This window comes from Ochotona princeps, chromosome 7 (genome assembly GCF_030435755.1).
Source record: "Ochotona princeps isolate mOchPri1 chromosome 7, mOchPri1.hap1, whole genome shotgun sequence".
In the NCBI taxonomy this organism is placed as follows: domain Eukaryota; kingdom Metazoa; phylum Chordata; class Mammalia; order Lagomorpha; family Ochotonidae; genus Ochotona; species Ochotona princeps.
This window is the reverse complement of record NC_080838.1, coordinates 10412540-10440438: the sequence shown is the minus strand read 5'-3', so window position 1 is coordinate 10440438 and position 27899 is coordinate 10412540. Positions and strand designations below refer to the sequence as shown.

The 27899-nt window shown below is 41.6% G+C and overlaps 1 protein-coding gene across 1 annotated transcript in view; it reads right to left on the bottom strand.

The window, feature by feature from the left end:
- NR3C2 (nuclear receptor subfamily 3 group C member 2) overlaps window positions 1-27899 on the bottom strand; it is a 339034-nt gene that overhangs the window by 58800 nt on the left and 252335 nt on the right. The window contains exons 5-6 of the mRNA XM_058666787.1: window positions 7926-8267; window positions 6905-7049 (exon numbers count right to left, since the gene is read on the bottom strand). Of these exons, the coding sequence (XP_058522770.1) occupies window positions 6905-7049; window positions 7926-8267 (487 nt within the window). The remainder of the gene's footprint in view (window positions 1-6904; window positions 7050-7925; window positions 8268-27899) is intronic.

Sequence of the window (27899 nt, the reverse complement as noted above, 5' to 3'; positions counted from 1 at the left end):
GAGTAAGGCCTGGATGTATTTCTTGCATCATTTGCTATTCTCTCTGTCCTAGTCCAGTTATATATAGCTTAAGCAGTTCATTTCATTCACACTGTCGCATTTATTTTTGCTTTAATTTCATACTATCCTGGCAATTACCCAGCTTCATTAATTCCTTAGGAAAGTTCTCAAGCACACAAGGAATATCACTCACGAAATATTAATGTACTAATAGTATTCCCAAAGTAAAATGTGAAAGACGTCTACAAAATTGTAACACTTTGAATTCACAGGCTCGGTCCCCAAGAGCACTGAATGGTAAAGCCACATCCAACATCTTGCCCTTTGCACCTACAGTCTTTCATTAACAAATCAAAGCACTTTATGAGTGCCAGTTATAGATACACACTAAGCATTTTGTTAGAGATTAAGAATAATTTTGAAAACTATACTTTATGCATTCCAGGAGTTTAACTAGTGTATCTGGAGTGATAAACACCTTTAGAATACAAAATCGTTAAATGGGCGATATAGAAAAGGAGGGAATAAAACGCTGTGGGTAGAGGGCTTGGCTTGGTAGCCTAGTGACTGAAGTCCTTGCCTTGCAGGCACCAGGACCCCATATGGGCGTCAGTTCGTGTCCTGGCTGCCCCACTTCCCATTCAGTTTCCTGCTTGTGGTCTTGGGACCCTGCACCCACGTGGGAGACCTGGAAGAAATTCCTGGCTCCTGGCTTCGGTTTGGCTCAGCTCCGGTCTTTGTAGCCACAACAGAGAGAAGATCTTCCTTTCTCTATGTCTCTGCATATATGACTTTCCAGTAACAATAAATAAATCTTTTTTTAAAAAAAATGCTGTGGTTGGCAAAGCCACTTCAGTGGTTAGAGAAGTGACCAGGAGGAAGCATCGTTAGAGGTGGGTTCAAAGCACTGAAGATGCTAGGACCAAAGGCACAGTAGTAGAGGAAGGTTAATTCGGCTGGTGCAGAAGTCACACAAAAGCAGCAAACAATGTAGAAAATAACATTAAAATAATGTTAGCTAATTAGGACTTAGAGAATGCCATACAGTATACTGAGCACTTAACAGATAGGCCAAGTTCCTCTCCTCCTAGAAACAACAGGATTTGGGGTGGTGACAGGGGGAAGACTCCCTGGGAAGAAAATATACCTGTGACAAAATGGGGAGTGCAGGGGGCCCTGGAGCCACACTAGCTAGGCTGGTCAGGGGCCATCTGTCTGCACAGGCAGATTTTAGGCTGAGACAAGAGGGTAGGAGTGAGACATCCTACAATACAGGGCAGTAGGTACAAAGAGCCCAGTGTTGAGCTCATAGCCTTAGCTCCTTGTGACGAACCCTCTGGAGGAACTCAAGTGGAGCTGTACTTGATTTGGGAAGCATGACTGCTTCTGCACGCAAGGGTGATGGCATGCCACCTTCTTCTTCCCAATGCTGCTTTCTCTCTCCCAGCTCTCCCTGCTCCCCCAACCCCCGATCTACCTGCCAACCACTACATGGTAAGTCTGTAGAGAAAGGGAATTCTGTGTAATTCACTGATGTCTTCCCAGTGCCAACAACAGTTCTTAGCGCAAGCACACATTTCTCACTATACTTGCTGATGATTGGACAGGATCCTTTGTCCTGAGCACCTTCTCCCAAGAAGGAGCCAGAGGTGAAAAACACAGCTGAAGTTACAAAGTTTATTCACAGTTCTGGTCTTCAATGTATACGAGGGGCATTCAAAAAGTGAAAACTACCAAAAAGCTAGGTATAGATTTCAAACTTTTGGGTAGCAAAATTGACTTACTGAATTTTCCAGGTTTTTGAGGGGCCCCTGTGCCTGCACCCTTCTCAGTTGAGGGCAGAAAGCTGGAACCAGCAAGCACAAAGGGATGTAGCTGCCAGATGTCAGTCACAAAAATACATCATGAACCTTTCGACCCCATAGCACCCCTTCTGCTTTAGGGATGAAAGCCCCACACCAGGAGAGAAAGGTCACTAGGTGAGTTTCCTCTCGGCTCATTCATCCCTTGGAATGCATATCAATCCACTTCTGCTCCACTATCCTTACTTTCATCTCTCTGAACTATCTGTCATTCCCTGGGCAGAAAGGGACTGAGTTGGCTGCTCAGAGTGACAAGATGGTGTTTGTGCCATACTTTTGTGTAAACAAAGATGACTCCAGCTGCAACGCTTCCATCCTTTGTAGACAAGGGGAGACGACTTTCCACCCGGAATATCCCTTTCCCTTATTCAGGGGTCTCAAACTGCATCAGCTCCAAGAGCCAGGTAAGCGTGGAAAGTCAGGGGCCGAAGAGCTGGCTGAAGAGGAGCCAAGGTGAACCTCGTAGCACCTGCACTGCCACCAACAGGGGGAGCTGCCGGTCCTGTCCTACAAGCAATAGGTATCCCCCACTGGTCCCCCAGCTGCTGGCGCTGGTATTACAGGGCCCAACACATGAAATCACAGGACCACCTTTTGTCTTTGGAAAATTTTTCCTGCATACAGGACTCACTGAGAAGTTAACAAAAAAAAAAAAAAAAAAAAAAAAAAGGAAGATTCAGAAAGTTACTAGTTTTCCAGTGACAGGAAGAAAAGAGGTATTTTTGGTATGATTGTGTATGACAGAAAGGGGTACATAAGAGTACTGGGGATGGCACAAGAGGAAGTCAGAGAATGGCTTCCCAGTGAGCCAAGGGGAAGTAAGACATTCCAGTTGAGAAAAAAAAACAGAGCCCAAGGCAGCCTCTATCCATCTCTTGGCTCTCACCTGTCCCTCTCCCGACCCTGCTAGGCAGCAGGCCCATGGACAAGGTTACCTCTGGTGGCTCAGAACCACGAGCTATTCTGAGGGAGGAGAGGTGTGGTGGCCACCTGGTAATTTGCCCACCTTGGGCTTGTTCAAGAGAGTTACAGACTTTGGAACAAACAGCGTGCTTCCAAGGTAGGCCTCCTGGAGCTCCAGAAGGTTCTGGGATAGGTGGGCCCTACAGCTGGACACAACAGCTCACTGGCCCAGCCACTGGCAGATGGAAGGGACTGGCAATACCTCAAGGAGGTTTGGCCACTTAGCTGAGTTCACTTCTCCTGGGGCCTGCAGGGTAGTCACCCCCAGCCCCATCACTGCCCACCCCCACCAAGAGGGGATGAGAAATGGTCCCGGAGCTTAATCTGTCTCGCTGACAGTGTCCTGACTATGAAAGGTTTACCTTGTGAAGATCTCAAAGGATCATATTCAAAATGCTTTATATTGAGTTACTACTTGAGATAGCATGTCTTTAATAGAAAATTGCCCATGATTTGGAAGGAAATGTAACAAACTTCCAGTTCAAATATTTTTTTAAAAAAGTGAAAAACTACAGATAAGTTTTATATGTAATATGTATGTATATGCTGAATTAATAATGCATTTGAATATTTGCAACAGTTTAAAACCATAAGAGGTTTATAAAAAGTTAATGGAAAATGTACATGCTGAAAAAGTAATGCACACATTTCAAAATTTTTTTGCACCAATACAAACGAATCTTCCAGCCACATTTTCCATAAGTTTTTTGCATTATCCTACATGGCTAAATTGTTTCAAGGTAAAAATGAATAATTAATCATCTGATACATATTGAAAGGCTCTGAATTCAAAATAAGGTCTATATTAAAGTACTGACTTGTGCATTTACTCCAGTATTTTATTAAACACCTGGAAAGAATGTAATCATTGTCTTTCCCTCCTCGCCATCTTTGCTACCTCCTCAGTATCACTATTCCATCACTGACAAATCTTTCAGCATTTTTAGATCCGTTTCAACGCTGAAGGCACACACAAATGATCAACTATTTAGGTTTTGTTCCCTGTTTTAATTATAACAATGTCTTTGTTCATGAAAACAAAGCCTGCCCACATCACATTTCTTTATCATCAACTTCTCATGGTTAGAAACTAAAACCTAAAAAGTCTTTCTAGACTCATGGATGGTTTAGTTCATTCGTTCAATAGTTTATTTATTTGGCAGACAAGTACGACATACTCGCTCAGGCTCAGACACAACACTAGGTGCTGGAAATGCCTGAGTCTGGTCTTCAATGAGAAAACTGGAGATGCATTTGCTAAAAAAAAATTCTTCTGACTAAACTTTGAATTCTTTATACTCAGATGTTTACAAACAATCCAAAACCAGTGGATGACAGCAGAAGATAAGGCAGTAACAACAAAAATAGGCACAGTGGATTCTATCATAATTAAGAACTTTTGTGCATCAATGACTAACTTTTAAGAGGGTGAAAAGATAACCTACAGAAAAGGAAAAAAAATATTTACAAATCATATATCTGAGAAGCTTAATATCCCAAACATAAGAACTCCTTTAACCTAAGAGCTAAAGATCAATAACTCAAATTAAAAAATAGGCAAAGACCTTGCATGGATATTTCTCCAGAGAAGAATTACACTTGGTCAATAGGCACACAAGAATATGTCTCAATAACACTAATTGCTGGAGAAATGCAAATCAAAACCATAATGAGATATCACGCACTCTCACTAGGGTGACTATGAAAACGAAAATGTGCTGGCAGGAATGTAGAGAAATTTGAACCCTGCTGGCGGGACAAAATGATTTGACTGCTGTGGAAAATAGCTTGGCAGTCCCTCAAAAAAAGTTCAACATGGAATTATCACATGCAACAGTAGGTCTACTCCTAGCAATGCATTCAGAAGAACTGCAAGCAAGAACCTATCTCCAGAGAAAGCTGCATATCCAGGCTTACAGTAGCCTCACACAGCAGGCCTGATACAACACTGCCTGCCTTCCTGAAGTTGGGAACACCAGAGAGTGTGCCAGCCCACAGGTCTAGGGTCACATCAAACAGCAAAAATAACAACAGGAAGCTCAAACGTACCCCAAATGCATCACAAGTAAAAGGCAAGAGGGAGGTTTGTTTATAGGATGACGGCTGAAGGAAGGCAGTGAAACGCAGCCCCCTTTGAGCTGGGCTGGGCAGCGCGCTCTTGATGAACTCTGGTGAGCAGGCTGTGTTGCGTGTGGGGCTATGAGGTGGCTAGTGGTAATGGGTACAGAGTGTGAATGCAATCAGGGCTATGGCACTGCACACTTCAACAGGGCAAGTTTCCCTTTGTATGCTACAAAAAATGGATAAATATGCTAAATAAGATTAAATGAGTTGATCTTTCTGTTAATACAAACTCAGATGTAGGTACACTGATGGTACTAAGAGATTCTTATTCACCCACACATCCCTCTTTTTTATTATTATTATTTTTTAATTTTTTTTTCATGATAGTTCTATAGGCCCAGGGATTTCCCCATCTCCCGTCTTGCCTACTATTTCCCCTGTATTATTACAATAGTGTAGTCCTTCATCAACAGTCACAAGTCCATCATTCTATTTAAGTGTATCATGACATTGTGTGGACAGACAATGGCACAAAGTCCAGCATTCTATTGCCAAGATATATTTAACAGTCAAATTGGGAGTCCCTCTTTTATTCGCACACTTGCCTGTTAATACTTTTTCTTTCAGTTTAAGGAATATAATTATGGGACCTGGTGTAGTTTGACAACAGTGCCCTTTCTCCTCCTCTCCCATCACATGGAGGACACAGGAGAAAAAAAACAACAAAGAATTGAAAAATTTAGCTCACCCAATCTTCCTCCACACCTCAACCTTCTCCATCCTAATTAGAGGTCCACATGGTATGCAATCCACTCATTCGTGTAAACAATATTAGAAATAAAATTTAAAAAAGAGTGGACCAAGGGACATATTTAAAGATAGCCTTGGTATTTAATATTGGTTGATGGTCTAGGAATGTAAGTACATTAGTACTTGCATGTGTATTCAGCTTGTCTGTTTGCTTTTAATATAGATGTGTGCAGTACCGGAAGTGTTCCTTCCAATCACTGTAAGGCGGCTTGTCTTGAAAACAAACAACTGCTGCTTCTAAATTATCTTAAAAACAAACAAACATACACACACACACACACACACACCAGTGTCTTTCTGGTGCCCATGTTGGGGTGATCCAGTACTCTTAGGTAGGTTACCACTGAGTTGTCTTGGCACTACTGACTTTCTTTCGTCAGCAACCTACTTCTCATCTGTCTCTTCTCCCCGCCGAAGCCCCTATTTTCATATCTCTGGAGAGAGCCATCTGTTAGAATATGGATGTGGTTACTATCATAACTCAAATGTTCCCTTTTTAACGATTTCTTGACCCAACAATTACAAAGAAGCACTGCTGGATATCAACATAAATGAAATGTGCTAATATGGAATGCACACAGTGTCCAAATGTAAGCAGAAAATACGCAGGGAGCCCTGACTAGGGGGAAAAAAAATCTGTGACATTCTTAAAAATGCATCATAAAACTAAAAACGTTTCACCACAGATGACATTTTGGCTTCTTTTATGATCGCAAAGAAGGGTAATTATGATTGTCATGAAAACACAGGGAGCAGCAGCTGTATACTGTTAACAAAAGATGCATTATATGCTTCTCGCAAAAACTGGCACTCTATACATTCACATTTCCCAGACATTAGACAGTCTTTCCAACTGGAGGAGATACGAAAAAAGGACTGCTTCCTATTAATTGTGGCTTTGTACCAGTAGACTTTCAGAGCCAACTGGATCATCTTTCTTTTGGGACAATTCCTACAAACTATTAGTGGGGATTTATATACACAGATCTACACATATGTGTGTGTGTGTGTATATATATATATATTTATCATAAAGTCGCAAAAAGTCATTTTTAGGCTCTTAAAAATATAAAGATTTTTAACTCTTACAGAAATGCCCGTATCAGTAGATTCTTTCAAAGGCGTCTGCCTGTTTAGAAATGATAAAAATGCGTAACAAATAACTGTGCAGTGTGTTTTATGAAGGCTAATTAATAGGTACTTACTCATTAAACACGAGGTCTGGCGCAAAATAGAGAAATTGGCTGTTTGTATGTTTGTACGATCTCCAGCTCAAGGCAAATGATGATAGACACATCCAAGAATACTGGATTAGGGTAATTTGGTCCTCAAGAGGCAAGTTTTTAAATCCTGAAGAACAGAACAATTAATCACAGAAACACGCTTAGCATTTAAGCACGTTCTAGGAGGAAGTGTCTTAAGTCAGTCCCCAACAGCCGCCTTTCAGAGACACCCTTCACTTCCACACTCATTTACAGAGCACACACCATTGCCTGGGCCTGTTGGTGTTTTGTTTTAAATTCACCCACAAGGATCACAAGGTGATCTGCCAGGGCAAATTCATACTAGAGTTCTGTGAATTTGATTGCATGCTTTCACAAGTATGATATTTTTTTTTTCTTGATTGATCCTTTCAGGATGAAAATTTCCAAGTCATCCATTAACATACGAAATGTCCTGGGATGGGCCAGCGTTGTGGTGTAGCCAGTGAAGTTTCCACCTGAGAGGCTGGCATCCCATTTGCATACCAGCTTGTGTCCCGGTTGCTCTGCTTCCAATCCAGTCCCCTGCTAATGGCTGGGGAAGAGCAGCGGAAGGTGGCCCAAGTGCTTTGCCCATAGGCAAGAACTAGATGAAGCTCCTGGTTCCTAACTCCGCCCTGGCCATTGGAGCCATCTGGGGTTGTGAAACAGAGGATGGAAGCTCTTTCTCTGTCTCGCTTTTCTTTCTCAGTAATTCTTTTACATACATACATGCATACTTACATGCATAAAGACATTTTTAAAAATGTCTGTTATATTCATAATAGAGTTTTCAACTCTCACACTCTCAGAATTGATGAGAACATAGAGTTTTTCACACATCCTGAGCTGGATGATTGATTTAAAAATTTTGCAACTGGGACTTAATAGGAAGCTAACTCCAAGTGCACTGTCCGATGGGGTGCTCTGTGGCCCTGCCTGGCGTGGGGCAGGCTGCGGACAGGGCAGGGAGAGGTGTGCTTACCCGGAAGTACTTTCGCCCACTTCACCACTTGAATCATCTGTTTGCCAGCCAAGCGGTTTAGCGTGGAGAGCAGATTTTCAGCAGTGTCTGGTTTGGAGCTGTCGTAGCCAGCATACACAATTTCAGGTTCAATGTTTTCAAGGATCATGACAGGGGAAGGTGTGAGAGCTCGAGTGATGGTGGAGAGCTGCGGAACAAGCGCGGTGTTGACCGAGGGCTCCTTGGCAGGGGCGATGTATGTGGTCCCTTCCTCGGGGCTCTGAGGAGGCGGCGGCGGAGGGGGCTGCTGCGGCTGCTCCTCGTGCAGGCCTTTTAACTTGCCCAGCTTCTTGGACTTCCGTGCTGCGAAAAGATAATCAGAGGACAGAAGCAAATAAAATTATCTTTGGAATATTTACGTTTCCTGTGAGATAAATTACAAACACTGACAGGTTCGAGCATCCTTTGCCCCGAAAGAGCAATAATCATGCCATCAGGGGCATTTTTTTTGTAAGAGAAAACAGACATTGTTGTTACTTTGGATGTTGGGAAAATCCAACAGGAGTACAGCTGAGCACAGGGAAAGCTAGCAAACAGATCAAACAACCGTACTGTGGTGCAGATACATAGCAGCCATAACACACACGAAAGGGCTGAAATCGAATGTTTACTAATACTAGCCAGTGTTCTCAATGCTTGATATAATTAACCAGTTCAACAGGGTTTTTTTTTTTTTTTTTGAACAGATACTGTCATGATTTTCATTCTAGAAAAAAAACAAAGGCTGGCACCAGGGAAGTTTTGACATCTGTGTGAGGAGCCAGTGTTACGGCACAATGGGTGAAACTGGCTTGTGTCCTGTGGAATCCTACATTGGGGTGCTGGTTTGACACTTAAGGTGTTCTGCTTCTCATCCAGTTCCCTGCCAATGTGCCTGGGAAGGTAGCAGAAGCCAGTGCGTACCTGTGCCCCTGCTACCCACGCAGCAAACTATCATGGAGTTCCTGACCCTGCCTCTGGTCTGGTTCAGACCTGGGTGACCATGTGGGGAGTGCACTAGTAGATACTCTCTTTCTGTCACACTATCTTTCAAATGAAAACACAGATCTTAAAAAAAGAAAAAAGAAAGGAGACCTTTCCAAGATCATGCAGTGAATATCTGTGCAGAAGAGTCCAAAGCTAAATTACTTCAGGGGCTGACACTGTGGCTCAATAGGCTAAACCTCCTCTATTAAGCACCAGCAATCCATACGGATGCCAGTTTGTGTCCTGGCTGCTCCCCTTCCGATCCAGCTCCCTGCTTATGGCCTGGAAAAGTAGCAGACGATGGCCCAAGTACTCGGGTCCATGAACCCATGTGGGAGATCCAGAAGAAGCTCCTGACTTCAGTTTGGCTCAGCTCTGGCCGTTGCAGCCATCTGGGGAGTGAAACAACAGATGAGAAATCTCTCTTCTTCTTTGTAAATCTGCTTTTCTAATAAAAATAAACAAGCCTTAAAAAAGAGCTAAATTATTTCATATGCTAACAAATGAGAAGAGTTGGATGAAAATAGGTAATCTGGAAGATAAGCGAGTGAATGAATGAATGAATGGAAAGAAAAGAAAGCTCAGAAGTGCCACACTGAGCTTAGCATTTTAAGAATAACTTACTTTGCAACTGTAACTTCAATGTGCTTAAAAATTCTTGAAGATCAGCTACATTCCACTCATTCCTGACATATGTGACTAATTTACAGGTTACAAATTTAACATCAACTACTGCTATGCCATGCCAATTAACTGGATTAAAAAAATCCTTCATGTTTACAATTATATTCATTAATATTTATCACATTCCTCACAGAAAAACTAAGGATTCAAATAAAAGTCATTACCAACAACAAATATATCTGCCACAACATCTATTACATATTGGAATTGAGCTCAAGAGATGGACAAGATGTAGGTCCTGTCTTAAGGTATTTAAAATTGACAAAACAAATTTAAATAATCAACAATGTACAGCTTCTCCCATAAATGAAAAATCTAACACAGAAAAATCTGATTTTTTTGAAGGTTTATTTATTTGACTTGATAGAATCACAAAGAAGGAGGGACAGACATCTTTTATCTGTTGGCTCACTCCCCAAATAGCCACAGAGATGGGTGGCCCCGGCTGGGAGCCAGGCACCTCGTCCAGGCATGTCACGAGCGTACAGAGGCCTAAGCACTAGGCCGTTGGCAAGGAAGCTGCACTCGAAGTAGAGCGGCTGGAATTCAAACCAGTGCTCTGTGGGAAAATCTGATTTGAGACTTATTTTAATGAAAAGCAGATGCATCACATTCATCTATGATAATGGGAAATAGCTGACAATTTCTATTTCTGAAATAGTAGAAATAATCAAGATATGGTACTGGTGGAGGACTGAGCAGATGAACAAAAGAAAAAGTAGTTGGCAGGGTACCTTAACAACTAGGAGAAACAGAATAGACACTCGAAAGTCATCCAAAATCCTGGTCAACGGAAGACTCCAAAAGATCTTGAGAAATTCCTCCATACCATTAACTAGTCATCTGGACCGTCAGATACCTAGAACTACCTTAACGCTATATAAACTGTTCTCTAAGCCTGAAGAGAGTCATCTGAAAAATGGGGAGATGGTTCCCCCCTCCAACGCTAAGTGGAGATAATAAAACCATGGTGGCATGATTAAAAGCACTAATATTTTATACGATTTCAACATTACTTTTTTCTTATAGTTGTACAAATTATTTTAAAAACATTTTAGTTCATTAAAATGTTCTTAGTCTTTATCAGACTACCTGTGAGAAAACCATAATCAGATTGACTAGAAACAGCCAGGGGTGACAATTTCCAATTTTATTAAAAGCGGTATTAGATTGTAAGTTAACTGTAAAATTCATCTTGGTTTTAAGCTTCAGGCCTATACGCTGTGTTTATTCTTATGACTTATTTAAGGTCAATGCAATGAAATACCACAAAGAATAATATTTATTTTCTCTAGTGGTGAAGTAGGTGGTGGTCTACTGCATAGCCTGGTAAGTAGACGATCAGTATCATGTTTAACATTTGAGCTAAATTTAATGTGACTTTTGTGAATGTATGTGGAACTGAGTATTCATCCATATTTATTTGAGGAATTCCAGGTAATAAATATTTTTCAATGTGCAGCTTCTCAAGCATATTTATCCAAGGCAGATAGCTACACAAAGTAAGCTTTCTAAAACGCTTCAACACTGTATACTGTTCCAATACCTACTTCCCACGAAGTTTGTTCAGGCTCAATGTTGGATACATTATTTCATTTTAAGATTTTGAAAAATTTTAACTGGCCACTACATCACAAACTATTCACTTGCTTCACTGTAGGAAATATAGACAAGTCTCTGAGATTTTCAGCTAACATTTCTGAATTGTTAACTATTATTCCTTCTCAAAATTTCTACTACATAACCATCGGATATGGAGTCACTGGTCTTAAGATGCCGTATCTCAAGTAACCAACAGTACGTTAAACTGACTGAGCACGGATGTTCCGGGCAGAGTTCAAAGTACTTCTATATGGTTTGATCATTCCACTGTTCACCATGAATGACTCTATGGTCAGGCACTATTCCACTTTACAGGGGAGAAAAATTAAACCACAAAAGCTCATGTGCTTGTTCAAGGTTGCTGAGTAAGTATATACCAGGGCAAGCATTTGTATCTAGGACAGGGTTTTCTCTAACTTTTATTATTTTTAGACTTTAAGATAATTGAAAGTTTTGAATCCAGATATACAATGAGGAAACTAATTGTTTCCATGAGTCATGACTTCAGTGGACATAAATGGTGGGGTTTATTATTATTTAGCACCTTGCTGAACTAACATGGTGTTAATGGTCACTGAATTTGGAGACTTCATGCTTCCAGGTCACCAGAGCCACACACCATTTCTCAGCTCCCAGCGACTGTAGCGCTTGCTCGTTCTCTCTCCTCTCTCTCTGTTTAGGGTACATGAATGTGACTGTCCCTATCCCAGTCTGACCTCAACTAACTGGAAAGATGCGTGTTACTTGCCCTAGCTTACAGCACGTGCTTAGTGGCAGTCCTCAGGGCTCCAAGTCCTTACTCATTCCCACTGTGGCAGCAGTCACCTTTCCTTGACACTGATGGAGGACAGAACTCCAGAGAGATTTTCCATGAGCCGCTCCAGAAGAGCCTGGCATGGAGGAGCCTGCTTCTCGTTCTGACTCATAAGTAAAGCAGAAGCAAGGAGAACCCAAACAAATGGTGAACCTTCCCAATGACATCCCAGGGTTTGCCAAGGCTTTGACACACTCCCTAGTGAGAGTTCCTGCTGCCTGTTTTCTGCCCTCCTGAAGGCTGATAGGGCCTGCTGCCTGTCCCTTGGACAAACCACTGGTGAGAAGGGATGGCTGGCTAGGAGTGGTATTATTCTTGCATCCCACAGTTTGATGATGAAAGGATTCCCCTACTACTTGCTTGCATCACTTGAAGACTGTTCAGTCTTAGAAATGGTAATTAGAACATTTTTTATCCCTCTGTGGAATAAAGGATTGGCATCCAGAATAAAATGGAGTTTTTAAAAATCACTTTTCACAGAAAAAAATTAAAGTGAGAATTCTCTCATTAGAAATTTTTTTCATGCCATGTTTTAAAACTTTAATTTTTAGAGTTTATGGAGAATGGAATTCAAATGAATTTATATTGGTTTGAAAAATTTGAAATGCATGCATAGCCATTTTCATCAAGTGTGTTTTCCATAAACTTTTTGAAGACCTCAGGTAGGCAAAACTTTCAAAAGTTGTCCCACCAGGCCCCTGTGATAGCCTAGTGGCTAAATCCTCTCCTTGCATCTGCCAGGAACCAACCTGGGCACCGGTTCTAATCCCGGCAGCTCCACTTCCCACCCAGCTCCCTGCTTGTGGCCTGGGAAAGCAGTCGAGATGACCCAAAGCCTTGGGACCCTGCACCCGTGTGAGAGCTGCTGATTCCTGGCTTCAGATGCAGCTACTTGGGGAGTGAACCAGGGGCCGGAGGATCTTTCTTTCTGTATCCCCTTCTATCTGTAAATCTGAATTTTTTTTTTTAAAAAAGGTTGTTGTACCAAAAATAAATGTATTCACCCTTTTCCATAATCTCTTTGAATTCAATCTTTTCATCAGATGAGGTCATACTGGGATTATATTAAAAATTTTGTCTCTGTTCACATGCCAAACGTAATTTTGTCCACAGACCAACTGTACTTACAGCCTACAGAACAGTCTCAGCAATTCCTCACTCCCTAAGCCCTGTTCTAACAGGACACTTCTCACCACTCTCCTACATGGGGCATTGACTGCGGGCCAATGACCCTGATTGTGCTTCCTGTACATGACTTTTCCCTGTCTTTTTATTGTCAAAGGATACATAACTCTGACAGCTAGGGGACAACTGTGAGTGTTTTTGTGCCCTGAGAACAAGTGGGAATGTTATCTTTCCACAAGTTTAACTGGCTGGCAAGCAAAACTGCCCCAATTTATACTAATAGAAAACAGAGCATCTAAACTGATTTGAAGATACTACACACTAGGGGTCAGGGTCCAAGCGCAAACTGCCCTCATGAATAACCAACTGCTCAAATAATTACATGGAAGTGGCATTTCAATTGTTTACAAATGCTGTGAGAGAGGTGAACAAGGTGGAAAACAGGGTATGCTTAAATGCACCTTTACGTGTGCTCAGTTTAATGTGTATAAGTTAACAAATTAACATGAATTATTGATTTTATTACATATAATAAACATGGGCAAGCAAATGTAAACCTCACCTTTAACCACTGTAGACATTTCCAATTAGTAGATCCCCATGTATTAAATTTTTATGTTTTAAATTGACCCATAGAGTCATATTCTACAAAGCAATACTTCAATTTCTATTATTGCAGAACATATTTACCAATCACATAGCAAAATCTACTATCTACCTATTATACAGAAAATCATGTGTCTTGTGATCAATGTGGTATTGAATAACAGGATCTGAATCCTGCTGTAGGGGTCTCATCGTGAAGCTGAACTGATGCACATTAGGGAAATTAGGCTATAGCTGAGAGGTGAAGATAAGACAGCAAAGGTTTAAGAGGCAGAAGGAGCCATGAAAGACTATGCTGTTGTAGCAAGATGGTGAAAATCTGGGGGTGGGAGTTTGGTGGGGAATATCAGTCTATATGAAATTGTACCACAAAATTAAAAAAATCCAAAATAAAAATTTAACAGCAACAAAAAAGGCAGAAGGTGGGATTCACTTAGGATGTTAGAACTTCCTCTCGAGTTCTAGGTGGAAGTGAGATCCTTTAAGGTCCTGTAGAGGGCCTGGCACTGTAACTTAGTGGCACCTTACATGCACTTGGATCTCATATGGGCACCAGTTCTAATCCCAGCAGCCCTGCTTCCCATCCAGCTCCCTCCTGTGGCCTGGGAAAGCAGTCAAGGATGGCCCAATGCATTGGGATCCTGCACCCGTGTGGGAGACCCGGAAGAGGCTCCTGGTTCCTGGCACTTGGCTCTGCATCAGCTCAGCTCTGGCCATTGCGGCCACTTGTGGAGTGAATCATCAGACAGAAGCTCTTCCTCTCTGTCTCGTCTCCTCTGTGTATATCTTACTTTCCAATAAAAATAAAATAAATCTTAAAGAAAAAGGTACTGTACAGCATTATATTTATCTGCAAGGAGTATCTCTGGCTCACATTTGTCTGTAAACTAGAATACATCCCGTACGCTTCTCAGTGTGGTAGGAGAAAATTTCAGAAATAGTTTTCCTAAATATAAATAAAGGATAAACACTGTGATCTCAGATTGCATGCTTAAAAGAATGTCTGGCACCATTGGGGAAAAAAAACCCCACCTAAAATCCTGTATGGTCCCTTTCCCACTCCTTTCTCTTTTCTTTTTAAGAACGAATCCTTGAGGCTGGTTTAGTGGTGTAGCAAGTAATGCCAATTTGGGATGATGGCATTCCAAATTGGAGTGCCTGGTTTGAGTCCTGGCTATTCCATTTTGATCTAGCACTTTGTGAACGCACGTGGGAAGCAGATGCTAGCTCAGGTACTGTGGTCCTGGACACCATGTGGGAGATTTGGGTAGAGCTCTGGGTTCCATTTCGTCCTGGCCCAGTCCTGACTGGGCATCTGGAGAGTGAACTCTGTTCTGTTTCTCTCCCTCAATGTCACTCTGTCTTTTTTAAACAATTAAGCAAATCTTTTAAAAACAAACTTAAGTACCTTCATCTTTATAAGGAACAGGACTGCATGCTCAGATCTCTACTTAAAATGCAATCTCAAGTGGTGAGTGTTGTGACAACCTGTGAGGGCATCATCCCATAAGGGCACTAGTTCAAGTCCAGGCTGCTCTTCTTTTGGTCCAGCTCCCTGCTAATGGCCTGGGAAAAGCAGAAGATGGCACGAGTGTTAGGGCCTGTTATGCATGTGGGAGATGCAGAACCTCCTGGCTTCAGCCTGGCCCAGCTCTGCCTTTTGAGGCCATCCGGGGAGTAAACAAGCAGATGCAAGTTCGTTCTCTCTTTCTCTCTCTCTTTCGCTCTGTCACTCCCTCCCTCTCCATAAGTCTATCAAATAAATAAATACATATTTTTAAAAAAATGTACTCACTGGTTTCTTTTTGGTGTGGGATCACCTAATTTTTTTCTTGGGGAGATAGTCAAGAGCTATCAATAAGGGAGTATTTTTTATGCCAAACACTAACTCAGCATCTTTTAAAAATGCTATCCCATTAAGCTTCATAAGTACCCTGGTGAGGTCGGTGCTGTGTTATCGCCACTGTACAGAGAGGAAAGTGATTTGTAAAAGCAACAAGACTGGCACTCAATGGTTATTGTGGTGGTTAGAGCCAGCAGGAAGTGTCTCACTGTAATGACACGGGCAACCACAACAGACAATTCACACTGCACCTGCAGATGCCATGCAATCAGGCGGTCACAAGGGTGAGAGGGGATCTGAGGCCAGATGACTACTCCTAGTTATCTATAAGGTCCCTATTGGGTCACCTCCATCGACAAATCAGCCTTTTAAACAGGAAGTGTGTAACCACAACCTGAACCCACAAACAGGAAGCTTTCTTTCCTAATTTCCTGGTGGCAGAGTCAATCCCTGTGCACTTGTAGCGACTGCCATCATCACAACCCAGGCCTTGGCCTTTGCTCCATATTTTCATGCATTAATCCCAAACGAAGGAGAAATCTAAGGTGGCAGGTCTCAAATTTGCCAGTTGGCACAGAAAGTAGAATTTACTTGGGTAGTGGGAGAGAACTGACTACTTTTGATTAAAAAAGATTTCATTGCAACTGCCAGTTGATTTCTTCAAACACATCTTTTCAATGAAGTCATTCTTTGGAAAACACAGATTCTCCATGTATGATATATTCTGGGAATAATTATGCCGAAGCAGGGTACTTGAGTTCGTGCAAAACAAAACAAAACAAGATAAGCTTCAAGTAGTTTTACAGATGCTTAAAATAAAATAATAATAATAAAAAAATTAGTGCCGCGATAGGTATGGCCACCCAGTCAGAGGGCCCTCCCTCAGTTAAAAAGTTAATTCTTTAACAGGTGCAAGGGCTGCCTCTTTGGCCTGTGTTTGAGTGGAGAGTTTTATTGCATCAAAGTATGATCTCCTTGGGTATGTAAGGTAAATAGACTCATTAAAAATGTTTTATGAAGAAGCATTATTGTTCCAGCAAGGTCACAGAGTAAACAGGGCAAGAGAAAGAGGAACCAAGGCAGTGACCTGGAAACAGGTGACAGCACTCTGCCAAATTCCCTGGGACTCCCCAGGTTCTAGCACCATCCTCAACAGACTTAGGCAGAAGTTGGATCCCCCAGGAAGGGGACCTGTGCACCCTCTCTTTACATTGGAAGTCATCTCCTGCTGGTTCTGCCTTCAGCAAATGTGATACCTAAAAACCTGAGTTTACTGAACACAGACAAGGGAGGGAAATTCACGCCACGTAGTAGTGCTTTGTAAGAACTGCAGTAGGAGATTCCTTAACAAGTACTCAGAGAGCACTTAACACCAAGGCACTGTCCTGGCCCAGTTCAGTGATTCTGATGGCCTGCCAGGCATCTGTCGCCATTTCACTGCAGTGGTCTCACACTGTGGGCCCCTCATGGCACCCAGTCATCTTCCACATCGGACGCATCTGAGACTTCAATGGCAATGGAGGGAGTTACCCCAATTCAACTTCAGAAATCTGATGTAAAAAGAATTAGTAAAGAATAAAAAAAAATATACAGACGGGGAAAGCAGTTTTATCTGTTACTGATTTAATTGAAAACATTTCTTCCCTCTTAATTCAGTATTCTTTCTGTGGAATAATTACTCAAAACTCATAATTTAAATTTTGTCAAAGACTGTTACCTAACAGCACAGCCTACTAAAAAAACCCACCTTAATTTTAATCAACTCACAAGTAAATCTTGACATTATTCCCATGAAATGTAAAATGTGAAGTATACTTGAGATGATCAATATTGAGATTATAACTGAAGGATGGAAAATTATTGAAATTTCTTGGTAAGATCTCATAAGTCAGATAACCAAACAGAAAATAATAATCTTTTGAAATGACAAAAAAATGTAGCGTTTGCAGCTGGTCTAAAATAGAAACTAGTCCGTGTTTTGGAATATGACTACTCAGCATTCTCTTCCTATGAGCATTCTCCAATCCAAGGCAAAGAAGCCACGCAGAGTTTTAAAAATCCTGTTAGAAGCCACCACTGATACAGAGAGAGAGGAGCACAACAAGTACACATTAATGAGTTAACAGGATGCCACTTAAGTCGGGGCAGAGAGGGAATTAAAAAGGCCCTGGGAAAGAAAAAACAAATGCTAATGTTTACAGCTTTTATGCATTTTAAGTAAACATGACTCCACATTTTATTCTACTGATATTATCAGAATGGGCCTAAATTAAAAATGAATAGTGGCCAATGATGCGTGTATTTGAAAAAAAAAAGGTTATTTTTCTAGGCTGGGTTCTCTTCAGGATACAGGCAGCATGGGTCTGGAAACTCCCAGATAAAGTGGAGCCAAACCAAATGGCCTTTTGGAGACAGTCTCTAGCAGTTGCTTCTTGTGTCTGCATGCCAGCTTCCCCTTGCACCCAGGGTCAGGCCTGCAGCGTCTGAGGCCCTTTCATGGTGTCTTGTTCTGGCGGCTCTCCTGCACTGCTCCCGACCTGGTGGCTACCACAGCCACGCTGGGCTTGGGGACACTCAGGGCCTGCCCTGCCCAGCTCTGCTTGCAAGGCCTGCTTCGGTTTTCTCATTTGGTATTCTGCCAAAGTGTAAATTCCAGAGCTTTCCTGACTCTCCCAGAGCCCAATTCAGCACAGCAGGGTGAACAAAAGCTTCTTTAAAAGAATGATGCTTTCCATTTTCACTTTACAAGCATTCTTCTCTGTATCCTTCAACTCTTCCACTGCAACCAAAGAAGGACCAAGGTCCCAGACAGAGTCTAAGTTCTTCATCGAATGCCAAGTCGCTGGAGAGCATCGGCTTTAGGAGAACATTAACATCAGAGGGCCTTGGATGGTTAGTGCTTCTGCGCCAGCTGCAGGTTTTGTTCACATATAGGTTGAGGAGCAGACTTGACAGACACCAGGGAGCTGCTCTGAAGAGCGCTTTGCAAAGTGTTCGCTGCCTCTGCTTCAGGAAGCATGACACAGCCGAACTGTCTGAACAGCTGGTCATTTTTTTTTTTTTGTGGGAGGGTCACAATTCACATTTATGTTGCTGTTAGTAATTCTTTTAAAGTAACATTACATTGACAGTGAGGAAATTAAACATTGTTTTTGCTTCTTTTCTCAAACTGTTGGACATTTGCTTCCTAACAGTCTGCTTATGTTGCCAAGGTATGTTTTCCTTCATTTAATAAAAAAAGAAAGTCAGGATATGGGGATTCTGCTACTCCCACCTGTTGCCTGATGGACGGTTTTCACTGATGGCTTTGTTAGTGTTAGAGCAAGCCGCTCTTGGTTTCACATGGTGGGCCCTGGCTGTCACTTAAGAACAGAGTCCTTGACTGGGATGCAGTTCTTCACTGATGCCGTGCTTGGATTAAGGCCAACTTCATTCCAGGGCTTTCAAGTGGACGCTGTGGTTCAAAGTTACATAACTTGTAAAATACAGTTTTTAATTCCTAGACAACTATTAAAAAATCTCCATATCTGAATGGGTGACACAAACCTATAACTGTACTAGAATGGTACATTGAAGTTATCACAGGGTTAGGATTTCTCTGTCGCGTATAGTCTCCGCTCACATATGTAACCATGGTGGAAAAAGGCCACCAGACTGTGCAAAAACAATGGTTTACTTAGTGTGTATTTGTTTGGACTCTATCTTCCTGTATGGTACACAGTAGGTCATGTTTACATGCTAAGTCAGTATGGATTTAGCAAACCAGGACTTAACGGTCAAAGGGAAGAAGAGAGCAACTAAACAAATGAATGAATGCATCACACTGACACAACTGATTTGATTCCTTTGTGGGCTGACTACAGTCAGCACTCCCTAATCTATGAAGAGAAGCCGGAAGGATGTCAGGATTTACCCTAAAACCCAATGAACTAGGCTGTTCTGCCTCTGAAACAACTGCTGCTCAGACTGAACACAGCATTGGCCCATTAACAAAAACAGTCTTGACCAAGTGCAGAAGCAGAGGGTCCCACAGTGGTCAGATAGTCTTGATACTGATTTCCATGGCTGGGCAGCAACCAAGCGGGTGGGCCCTTCAAACCCTGACAGAGTCCAGAAAAGACAGAAGAGGGGAAAACGAAAGCAAAGAGGCTGCTGACTCCTTAACTTCATGGAAGAATCATCCTGTAGGCATGGAATTCAGAACAGAGTCAGACACCATCCCTAGTCGTAGGGCCCAAGGAGGAGCCCTGACTGAGATACAGAAATATGGGCTCTAATTGGTGGGTGAAGGGATGGGAATTGCTGCTGCTCCTGGTGATTCTCATGCTTGGAAGGGAGTGGAGGAGGCAGAGAAAAGCTATCCTCTTCTCTTGCCCCAAATGACTATCATGAATTCAAGATTTTAGGACCCAAATTGTGAGAGGCCTCCAAGACTCCACCTTCTAGAATCAGAAGGGACAACACAGAGCAGCCTGTTTAATCCCATTTTAGCTCTGAGGAACTGCAGTGCCAGAAAGAGGAGTCGACTTGCCAAAGATTCCAGCTGGTAGTGTTGGTGATGTGCTGGGCCTCATCAACTCCAGTTTAGTGGCCTGTTAGTAGTATCAGCACCGGAATTTCCTGAGCTGGGTGGGGGAAGGGTTTAGAGAAATGTGTTCAGATATAATTGCTCATAAGACATTTATTTGGATTTCTTTGCCACAGATTAGAGGCATATGATGAAAATTTTGATGGCAGCAGGGGGTAAAGGAAGATACCTCCAAGGCAACCTGGCAGCCAATATCTATTTAATTCGGTATAAACGAAAACCTTCAAAATGAGGTCCCAGCTTAAAAAAAGTACTTCCTTCAGAATTATGAGGAGTCACCAAAACTGGATGATAAAGTTTCCTATGATTGTTGGTGAACTGGTTAGCAGACAGCCAGAGTTTGTGTGGCAGGGACCTCACTCACCTATGTAGAAGAACATCTAGGATTTGTTGACAATATGCCCAAAGCTATGCCTCAATAAATGACTCAATAGTTGTCATTAACGAATCTAATCACAATGGTCAAGAAAGCTTTGAGTAATGGTTGTGGACCCATCAAAGTCCTGTGACTTGGAATCAATAAACTAATGCAACATTACACACCAGCTGAAGCCCCTGAAGACAGGTAATGATGATGGCATAAAAATGTAGCTTTCCTAAGTTCCTAGCAGCATTTGGATAAATTGATGTATATGCCTGTGTATCTACCCTTACCACATATCTTGCCAGAAGGGTCAAGGCAGAGCCTGATCTCTCTGGGGAGATAATCCTTCATATCATATCATTTACATCAACTGGTTATACAGTATCATCTTCTACAGACAATGATTCCTGTTTTCCTCACTTGGTTTATAGACTTAACAACACAATTTTAAGCTGGTAACTATAGGGAGCCACTATCAAACTAACTAGTTTTCATGGGGAACACATATATTATATTGCAAAAAAGATGATAAAATCATATTACAAAGTTCAGGGAAAATTCTCTAAGATACACTAACCAGCCACTTGAGATACCTTATAAGGACCAAATACTATCATAATGAATTCATTTCTTTGTCTATAACCCCATTTTCATTTGTTTACTTCCAAAAGTACAAAATAATTACCAAAGGTTGTGCATACTTGAAGGGCTTATAAGAATTAACAGTACATAACTGAGCAGTTCATATGATAAAGGGTCTAGAAAACAAAGACAAACTTACGGCCAGACATCACGAAAACGAGGATTATGGCTTATTGTTCTACTCTTTAAACTCTTGGTCTCCAGACCACCTCCCTGAAAACCACCCTGGGGGCTTCTGCAGGATGCAGAATCATCAGCTGCCTGAGGTCCACAGGTCAGGAGATGACACGTGGAGGCTGGTCATCTTCATGTTTAGCACATCCCATGACATGCTCTTTCCTATACTGTGAAATTGAGAACTACCAATGCATAGCTTCTGAATGAGGCTTGAGAAGGAGGAAGAGGCAGAGACAACCCCGGAAACAGGGTTCTTGGGAAGGGATGGAATGGAAGAGGGAGAGGGAGGGGGAGAGAGGGAGAGACAGGCAGAAAGGAGGAGGAAAGGACTGTCTTGCATGATGTAGACCATTCAGTGGCATGTTCAGCCCTCAGCTACGACAACCAAAAATGTTTTCAGACTGCCGAATCTCTCTCCTGGGTGGTAAAAATCACCCCTTGTTGAGAACCACCAGTCTATACCAAGGAAGCTGTTAAAAACAAGAAGAGTAAGCTAGAAAGATCATGAAATCCCTTGACTATGTAAGAAACAATCAGAGAACTGAAATAAGAAGCATGCTAATTTGTTATGCTCCTAAAGTTAGTTTCCTTAATAGCAGGAATCATCAACTGGAAAGTTAACTGAGCATAACAAGAAATTCATTTTCGTCTGCAACATTTCACATATTTCATACAAAAATATGCATTTCTTATATTTCCTAAGAGAAAGTGCTTGAAATACGGAAACACCTGCCTGTTTTCTTTATGGAAGCAGAGATCTGGAGCCAAGAACTAGGCCTTCTTTTTCAATGGAGGATTGACCTTGCCCCACAAGCTTTAAAGGAAAGTGGATTCTGTACAAAATTCCTAAAAAAAGCTATTAGTATTAGAAGAAATTAATTTTATTAATTCCTTTAAAACTTACATTTCATTTCTGAGATGCCTACACTTCACCTAAAAACACAATTTATAACCACCATGGTGCATGCACACAGCCCACTGTAGACACATTCAATGTTGAATATAGCCATAACAGCAAGTTTATAATTCACAAGGATGGCCAGGTTCTCTGCCACTCCCAAAGGGCGTTGTACTGACTGACAAGTGTGTATCCTGTATGCTATAACACCTATAAAAAAATGAGTAATGATGATTTCAACATTCACGCTCACATGAAAATTCAAGCTGCGCCTTATACAATAAGCTTCCTTAATAGCCGTCCATGAAAAAGAGTATTTGTTCCTGTGATGAAATGGGGCCTCCCCTCAACAGACACTTCCTTCAGCTGGGTGGCTGGTTAGCTCCTGGTAACCAGCTTCCAGCTGACACCATCTGGAGGTACACACCCTCCAATTTACAGCCCATTTCTCATCTTCTAGAGCCTTCTCGGTCCCATGTGCAGTAACATCGCACGTAGCTAATGTAAGGGTATAATTCACCATGACTCCAAGGTGAAGGAATTTCTAGACATACTTCAACCAGGAATGCAGTGTCACACTCTCCTGTTATCTGGGCATTTTTTTTTAACCATGGATGGTTAATGCCTGGCAGCGTCTCCTTGATACAGAGTGCTCTCTCTTAACTGGGAGAAGGCCTAGAAGACTGTTTTTGCGTTGGTAGCCTTCAGCACCACATGCTTTGCCACCACTCTACTTCCCCAGTCACCTTCACACGTGCTACCCATTTCTGTCAGTCGGGGAGTTCCCCCCTGAAATCAACACATATTCCTGACTCTGCCCATGGATTACAACTATTCTGGAAACTACTTCAGTCGATAGCCTCTGTGGTTTGCACTCACCAAGCTTCTCAATTACATCTCTACCCTTTCCTGCTCTTGGATTTGTTTACCATCCCCGCTTATCCTTGCTTTCTCACACTGATTTGGGGGGCTGGGGCTCATTTCTCTAGCCCTTTACTCTAGGTCAGCTTAACTTCCTTCACCTTGAACTCAATGCAGGATCAATGTAGTATCTTTATCTTCCCAGGAGCAGTCATCTCAATGCCCCATTCTTTTATACTGGTGCCACAGAATAGTTAAAACAGCATTGTCAAGAAGTCCAAACATCATTAAAATTCCTTATCAAGTAGTGAAGAGACATGCTAAACTTCTTCTGCAATACATTATCACACCGGAGAAGCCGCCAGATCATACTGTGTAAGTCAACATTAGGATCAAGAGATTCAATTTTTTTTTTTTTGTGAAACTGTACCTTCTTAGTGCAGGGATAGGAAAAAAAAAAACCACTATACTAGAACATTATCAAAATACATATGTAGAATCTTCGTTGCAGGACTGGTTGGAAAGTGAAATGCATTTGGTTTTCAACAACTGCATATCCAAACATGGATTTCTGTTTTGTTTTCGCTAACTTCAGCTTCATGGTATGAGGCAAAGTTAGTCAATGCATACATTCATTCACTCATTTGTTAATAAGTATTTATTAAGCACTTACTGTAATAAGTGTTCTGGGCACAAAGACGAAAGAACAATACTATTTCTGAGATGTTCAAGATTGCTTGGCAAGTACTACGTATAAACAAGTAACTGTAATAAAATGTGATGAGTGCTATGACATAGGCTTGGAAAGCACAGAGGAAGTACTAATCAACTTCATCCAAAAATTTTTTAAAAGCTTCATAGGAAAAGTCTTAATAAATTATATACACATTTCACACTTTTTGAAATTATTAACTCATTTCTTTGATTTGAAAGCAAGAGACACAGACAGACAGAGCAGTCTCTTCTACTCATTTGATTCACTCTGCAAATGCTCAGAAGAGCCAGGCACAGGCCACACTGAGGCTAGGTCTCCCACGTTGATGGGAGGGATGAAGGACTTCAGCTACCACCTGTTGCCTCTAAGGGTGCACAGCAGCAGGAGGCTGTGAATGGGAGTGAAGGGGGGATCTGATGCTAGGTACTCTTATATAGAGTGCAGGCATTGCATTGTGCTAAACAACTGCCCCACAAATGACATTTGACAACTGTCTACAAGGGCACTATGGTCTCCTCTGTGAGGAAGACTGAATCCTGAGGAGTAGAGTTCATCTGAAGGTGATAAGTTTGTTGAAGAAGATTCAAAGTGGGAAACAGACTTCTTAGCATCGGGGAGGAATATGTAGCTAACTACATGGACAAAAGCATAACTAAGAACCCCTTGCTGCAGCTTACAAAGGAGCCCTGTCACTCAAACCTTCCAATGGTGACTCAGCAGAAATCTGCCCCCGGCTTGGACCAGAGGGAACGTGGCCAGAGAAGTCAATGTCCATGTGCAGGGTGTTTGGGAGCAGGTGTCAGGATAAGGCACAGTACAGGGTTCCTAAGTGTGGTCCAGAAACTTTCAGGGGAGGGGAAGGCCAGGGACAGTAAGGGTTTATGGATTGAAAACAAAACTAGCATTGTTCACTGCTTTGTGTTTAGTCACAAGGTCCAAGGTATTTTTAACGTCAGAAACCTCAAGGGGAGGCCTCCTACTGTGTTGGTTAAAGGAAAAAAAAATAAACGTAAGTCATGGAAGGGCTGACCTACAGGACCTGAAGCCTTGGTAGGAAAGGGACAACAGCTGGTGAAGCTAAGACTAAAGAAACCAAATGCAGTCAACTTCCATCAAAGTTCTCCTTGGTTTTAAGATATTCTTTAGCTCTCCTGTATGTGAATCCAGTCTCTGAAATACGATACACATAAGAAATTAACATGAAATTGTTAGAATTTTTACTTTTGTAGTTGCCTCATTTTAGAATTAGGAAAAGATTGGTCCAAAGATTGCTAGGGGAAGAAAATCATTTTGTGGGGCCTGTGATGTGGCATACTGGGTTAACCTGTCACTTGAGACACTGGCATTCCATGTTAGAATGCTGGCTCCAATTCCAAACCCAACTGCTCCATTCCCATTCAGATACCAGTAAATATTCCTGGGAAAGTAGAAAGATGATCCAAGTGCTTGGGCCCATAACTGCATCCATTCTGGCCTCTTGGCTTCAACCTGGCCCAGCCCTGACCATTGTGGTCATTTGGAGAGTAAACCCCTGACTCTATCACTCTATCTTTCAAATAAATAAGATCATTAAAAAACACTTTGTGTTGAAATGGTTCTTCAAGAATGAAAAAAAGTAACTGCTCAAGATATTTTGCCTCAGCTTCTTTGGTGGTTATTGAACAACAGCTCAGGATGGGGGACAGTTATGAGTCAATCTGGTTCAACAGGCAGAGGGAGATGACAGAAGGAGGCTACCCCCATTTGGTCTCACAGGTATTTCTGAGGATCTTTCGTAAGAGTTGCAAGAGACATGGCGATGGCCAGGAATTTAGGATGAGCATACCAAGAGGCCTCCATTATCCTCAGCCTGGAAGTGACTTAAAGTCTAAGGTGTCTGTCCCTAAATCTTTCAGGAAAGTTGGATTCAACTGTTTGGTAAGAATGTGAAAGGGGAGATTTTGACAATCCACTATCTGGGGTGTTCAGGAAGCAATATCCAGTGCATACTTCCATCTGTTGTGGCGGATGCTTTTGGACTGGAATGATATACAGAGAGGGGGCAGTGGGCTTTGTGCCAGGCTAGCTGATGCAGAGTTGCTCTCCTTCTTGGCTACAGACAGTGACTTTGGAAGCCTGAGTAGACTCTACAGGCCCACTCCATGGTCTGGGCTCCCAAGAGGATACTCAGCCTAAAGCAGCTGAAACACTGAGAAATGCAGCCACACAAAGTGACCCTGAGATGCTTGCCTCCTTGTTTCATTGTAGGAAAGTCAAGAAAGTGGTGACACCACTCTAAAGCAAAGAGAAAGAACGTTGGGGATTTGGGTTACTGTCCCTGGTAATGGTGCTCTTCAATGACCTGTTTGCTAGATTTCTAATGCTTATCTGACCTATAACAAATTTTTCCCTCTAAAAGAGCAGCTCCCTGAAAGTGAGGCAGTGTATGCCTTTTCATTGTTGCACTTGAATTATCCCACAGGATGGTTGGCATCTGAGGTACATGCTGCCAACATCTGAGGAAGGTATCAGTAGATTCAGAGATGTACTGCAATCACCTTATGTAAATTAATATAAAATAGCTATTATAGAATGAATGCTATTTTTTATCATTACTTAAGTACTTTCATGCTATTACACTCTCTAAACAAATACTGAGAGTAGGAGTTGTGGCAAAGGATGAAGTCATCATTCAGGACACCTGTCTCTCTTATCCTTGTGCCTGGGATTAAGTCCTGCCTTGCTTCTAATCCAGCGTCTTGCCAATTTGCTCTGGAGCCAGTGGGTGATGCCCAGGTGCTTGAGTTCCTGCCATCCACACAGAATGCAGTTTCTGGCACCTGACTTTGGCTTGGCTTAGTCCTGGCCGCTGTGGGAATTTGGGGAGTGAATGAAAAGATGAACAATCACTGTGTGTCTCTCTCCACTCTTTCTCTCTGTGTCTTCCAAATAAATATTTTAAAAACCCCAAAGAGTGCACAATACACTGGAGGAATACAAAACAATCAGATTTTGGATTTTCTGATTTTTATGACCTAGGTCAGCAATTACCTATATCTGTTGTTGACTGATTTGTTCAAAATAATGAGGCAGAATATTCTGATTATTTCCCTTGTAAGAACCTCTTCTCAAACACCAAATCATTTTTTTTTACATTTGCAAATAAAGGTTCAGTTTTTTTTTGGATGTTGGAACTTAATTGCTATAAAACTCCGTCTTAATATTGATTTGGCCATTTCCCATATATTTTGATGTTTTCATTTTCATCAGTTTTAATGATTTTTAAAAATTTCCAGTTAAGTTTTTTCTGTGACGCACTGATCATTCAGGAGCACACAATTCAGTTTCCAAATAGTTACATAATTTCTAGAGTTTCTTTTGCTGTTAACTTTCAGATTCATTTCATTGTGATCAGAAAAGATACTTGAAACAATTTAGTTTTTTGAATTTATTGAGACTTACTGTATGGTCTAGTATGTAGTCCATGCAAGAGACTGCTTCATGTATTAATGAAAAGAGTGAGTATTCTGCATCCGTGCGATGGATACCAAATAGGTCAATTTAGTCTATAGTGTGCGTCAGCTCTGCTCTTTCCTCGTTGATTTCAAGGTTATTATTTATAAATATTGCCTGATCCTTCTGTCTTCTTATAAAATGTCGTATTGGTTGCTTTGAATATCCTTTTTTTCTTTTACTAGTATGTTTCCATTGTGCACATTCTTTTATGATGCCCATTGACTTTCTGTGTTTCTGTAGGGAGTGTATTCTTAACTATCATTTGTAAAGCTGGCTGGGTGTTAAATTCTTTTTACTTTAGTTTGTCTTGGAAGATTTTTATTTCACTTTAGCTTATGACTGGGACCTTTACCAATAAAGTATTATTGGCTGGTTGATTTTTGTTTCAGAATTTTGACCATCTTTCTCCCTTCTCTCTTGGTCTTTAGGGTTTCTCTTGAAAAGAGTTCCTTTAAAAATGACCTGGCACGTTTCTCTTGCAAGTTTTATGGTTTTGTTTATTTTTGTTTTACTTTTGGAAGTTAGAGTATGATGTGTCATACTGAGGTATTTAAT